The sequence below is a fragment of the Microtus ochrogaster genome, chromosome 16 (assembly GCF_000317375.1).
Source record: "Microtus ochrogaster isolate Prairie Vole_2 chromosome 16, MicOch1.0, whole genome shotgun sequence".
NCBI classification, from domain to species: domain Eukaryota; kingdom Metazoa; phylum Chordata; class Mammalia; order Rodentia; family Cricetidae; genus Microtus; species Microtus ochrogaster.
Window position 1 is genome coordinate 16,345,352 of NC_022018.1, and position 4,243 is coordinate 16,349,594.

General features: G+C 42.0%; 1 protein-coding gene across 2 annotated transcripts in view; it reads right to left on the reverse strand.

The window, feature by feature from the left end:
• The window catches only part of Crem (cAMP responsive element modulator), a 71,335-nt gene that overhangs the window by 60,351 nt on the left and 6,741 nt on the right, over window positions 1-4,243 (reverse strand). The window contains exon 2 of one of the 2 annotated variants that reach the window (XM_005354770.3): window positions 372-472. The exons of the other annotated variant lie outside the window; for it this stretch is intronic. Coding sequence (XP_005354827.1) covers window positions 372-415 — 44 coding nt within the window. The 5' untranslated portion in view covers window positions 416-472. The remainder of the gene's footprint in view (window positions 1-371; window positions 473-4,243) is intronic. 2 annotated transcript variants of the gene reach the window in all.

Consider the following 4,243-nt stretch of genomic DNA (forward strand, 5'->3'; position numbering starts at 1 on the left):
GGTCCTGAGTTCAATTCCCAGCAACCACATAGTGGCTCACAACCATCTGTACTGAGATCTGGTGCCCTCCTCTGGTGTGCGGGCATACATCGAGGCAGAATGTTGTATACATAATAAATAAATAAATCTTTAAAAAAAATAAAAATCAATTTAAACAAACAAACAAAAAGAAAGAAAAAAAGAAAAATATAAAAGCCGGATGTGACGGTTTGAATGGGTCCCCCATAGAGTCAAATATTTAAACACTTGACAACATAGATGCATGAACACATGAAGACATGCGTGTACACAGACACCACTAATTTTCTTATCACTGGAACTTTTGGCTCTAGGCAAGACTTTCCAAAGAAGAGGGAAACATATCCACCTACCTTACATTTGTCCTCATATACTTTTTCCTGACACATTTGTTCATTATTATTACATGTGCAATTAATGTTTTGCTCCTTTCCTGTTTTCTTCTTTATTTATCCTGCAGTAAAATCACAATGTTAAATTAGGAGGTCATAATAGTTTATTTTTAAAAAATTAAATCTCTCAGTGCTGAGCTAGAAATTTCTTCTCTCTCTCTCTCTCTCTCTCTCTTTCTCTCTCTCCTTTTTATCATTTTTTGAGACAGGGTTTTTTTTTTTTAGCCCTTTCTGTCCTGGAACTTGCTATGTAGCCCTGGCTGGCTTGCATCATACTACAGAGATCTGACTGCCTCTGCCTCTCAAGTGCTGGCTTAGAGGTATGCACCATTATATCTGGTATAGCGGCACATATCTTTAATCTTAGCACTTGAGAAACAGAGATAGGCAGAACTCTTTTGAGTTCCAGGCCACCCTAATCTAGATAGTCACAGACCACCCAGAGTTCCATAGTGAAAGCATCTAAGAAAACAAACAACAATTACAAAAAAAAGCCTTATCAATTCATTACTCAATGTTCTTCCCTTCCTAGGAAGGAGTCATATGACTTACACTGGATGACTCAGACCCACTGGAATGAAAGCAGTACCATCTAATCCCACACTCAGTATAACACTCAGCTAGCCACTATTTACAAAGGCAAAGGTAACTTCATAAACTTAATGAGAATGTGAGCAAAGGGGTCAAGACCATGATGGGGACACCACTGACACAGTCTGCCTGAGCTAATGGGAGCTCACCAACACATGCCAGACAGGGAAGGAACCAGCATAGGGCCAAACTAGTGTCCCTCTGAGTGTGGCTGACAATTGCATGCTAGGGCAGACTGAGGGGACACTGGCAGTGGCACCAGGATTTATCCCTACTGCTTGTACTGGTTTTTTTGGGAACCTATTCTCTTTGGATGGAACCGTTGCTCAGCCTAGATATATACAATAGGGAGGGCTTTGAACCTTCTCCAAAGCAATGTGCCTTACCCTCTCTGAGGGTGGGATGGGGAGTGGAGAGGGGGAAATGGAGGGAATGGAAAGAGGGGAGGGAGTGGGAACTTGGATTGGTATGTGTAATGAAAAAAGATAGTGTTTTCTTTTTTAAATAAATAAAAACCAAAAAGGTAATGATTTTTTATCATTTTACCTTTTTTTTAGAGACTTAGTTTTATTTTCTAAGTGTGGTATCCATCCCCCTAGAGAGTATAGATGCCTACAGAGGCCAGAGGTGTCAGATCCCCTGAATGTGGTGCTAGGACTTAAACTTGGGTCCTCTGAAGAGTAGTATGTGTTCTTAACTACTGGAACCATCTCTCCAGACTAAATTTATCATTTTCTTAAATTTCACTCCATTGCAATAAAATATTCAGCCACTTTCTTTTACCATAAATTCAACGTTGAGTTTTGGCAGAAAATTTTTTCTCTTGAAAAATGGTCTCGGCCGGGCGGTGGTGGCGCACGCCTTTAATCCCAGCACTCGGGAGGCAGAGGCAGGCGGATCTCTGTGAGTTCGAGACCAGCCTGGTCTACAAGAGCTAGTTCCAGGACAGGCTCCAAAACCACAGAGAAACCCTATCTCGAAAAACCAAAAAAAAAGAAAAGAAAAGAAAAGAAAAGAAAAATGGTCTCACTAGTCAGCCCTGGCTGGCCTTGAACTTACAGAGACCCTCCCACCTCTGTGTTGAGTGCAATACAGGACCAGCCTGCACTCTAAACTACCACTTCATCCAGAAACTTCCTCTCAGTCACTTTAAATGGCTGGTAGGTATGGACAGCCAGAGCTACACAGAGAAACCCTGTCTCAAAAAAACAAACAAATAAACAAACACACAGGCTGGTGCCTAAGTAAGTAAAATATTTTTAGAGTCATGTAAGAAGGCTCATCTGGTAAAGCTACTTGCTGCCAAGCCTAATGGCCTGGGTTCAATCCCTGGAACCGATGCAAAGACAAGAGAACAGATTCCCACTGACCTTCATATATGCCTTGTCTCAGGCATCCACAGATGCAAACATATGGTGTATACACACGCGTGCACCCACACAAAATAACTGTAGAAAGAAACAGGCTGGGCAGGGTTGCACACACCTTTAATCCCAGCACTTAGGAGGCAAAGGCAGCAGGATCCCTGTTAGTTCAAGGCCAGCCTGATCTATAGATAGAGTTACAGGACAGCCAGGACTGTAACACAGAGAAACCCTGCTAAAAAATAATAATAATAAAGGGGGAGGAGGGTTGAAGAGAGGGGCTCAAGAAATGGCGCAATGACTAAGAGTACTTGGACTCTTTCAAAGACCTGAGTTTGGTTCCTGCCCATTGGGTGGCTCACAACTGCCTGTTACTCCAGCTCCAAGGAATTTATCTAATGCTCTCCTTTGGTCTCTACCATCAGCTGCACACATATGTACATACTCACACAGAGACACATAAATAAAACTTTTTTTTAGATAAGATTCACTATGCAACTCTGGCTGGTCTGGAATCACAGTATTGACCAAACTGGCCTGACCCAGAGATCTGCCGGTCTCTGCTTCCCAAGTACTGAATTTAAAAGGGGTACATTCAGCATGATAAATTTTTTTTAATTTAACCATTTTTTTTTTACTTCTAAACATTTGACATTGTAAAATATGGTAAAACTGATAAAGAAAAAGACCAAAATGTCTAAGACTTCATCTCAGAGTTAGAAAGAATGCCAGAAATTCAGGGTGTGGTCATGGGCACATGATGTGGGAATGTCATATATCAATCTGTTGATTTTATTGGTTAAGGAATAAAGAAACTGCCTAGGCCCCTTGATAGGCCAACCCTTAAGTGGGTGGAGTAAACAAAACAGAGGGCTGGAAAAAAGAAGTTGAGTCAGGGAGTCGCCATGGTTCCCACACTCCAAGCAGATGCAGGTTAAGATCATTCCTGGTAAGCCAGCTCGTGGACTACATAAAATAATAGAAATGGGTTAGATCAATATGTAAGAGCTAGCCAATAAGAGGCTGAAACTATTGGGGCCAGGCAGTGTTTAAAAGAATACAGTTTCCGTGTAATTATTTCGGGACATAAGCTAAACTAGCCATGTGGGCGGCAGGGTGCTGGGGACGCAGCCCCGCCGCTCTTATTTCAACAGAGTGGCGCCCAACGTGATGGACTAAATCCACTTACTGCTCCCAGAACTCTGGGCCTCTTTGAAACTTCAGACAACAGTCAGGCTTGCCACTCTTTTGCATACACCTGTAATCCCAGCACTTGTGAAGTTGAAGTAGGGGAATCAGGAGTTCAACATTCTCTGGATACATAGGGAGTTCAAGGCCAGCTTGAGCTACAAGACACCCTGCATTAAAAGGACTGAAGAGATCCACTGGAGAGAAGGCTCATCAGCTAACAACATTTGCTCTCCCAAAGGATCCAGATTTGGTTCTCAGCATCTACACAGTATCTAACAACTATAAACTCCAATCTCCAGTTCCAGAGGAGCCAATGCCCTCCCCTGGATCCCCAGGTACTGCTTGTACATAGTACACAGACATACATGCAGGCAAACCACCTATACATATTAAATAAAAATAATGAAGGACTGACAAGATGGCTTAACTGATAAGGCATTTGCTATATAAGCCTGGTGGTCTGACTTCAATCCCCAGAACCCATGTAAAGAGAGAAGGAGAGAACCAACTTGACAAAGTTGTCCTCTGATCTAAAAACATGGCATACAAGCCCAGCCCACACCCCCCCCACAACAATACTAATATAAAATTTTTAATAACAAAGGGCACTATTCCTTGATATTAACTCTTACTGTTAATTATATAATGCTAGTATTTCATGAGGAAACATCTTTTGGTTTTTTTTGT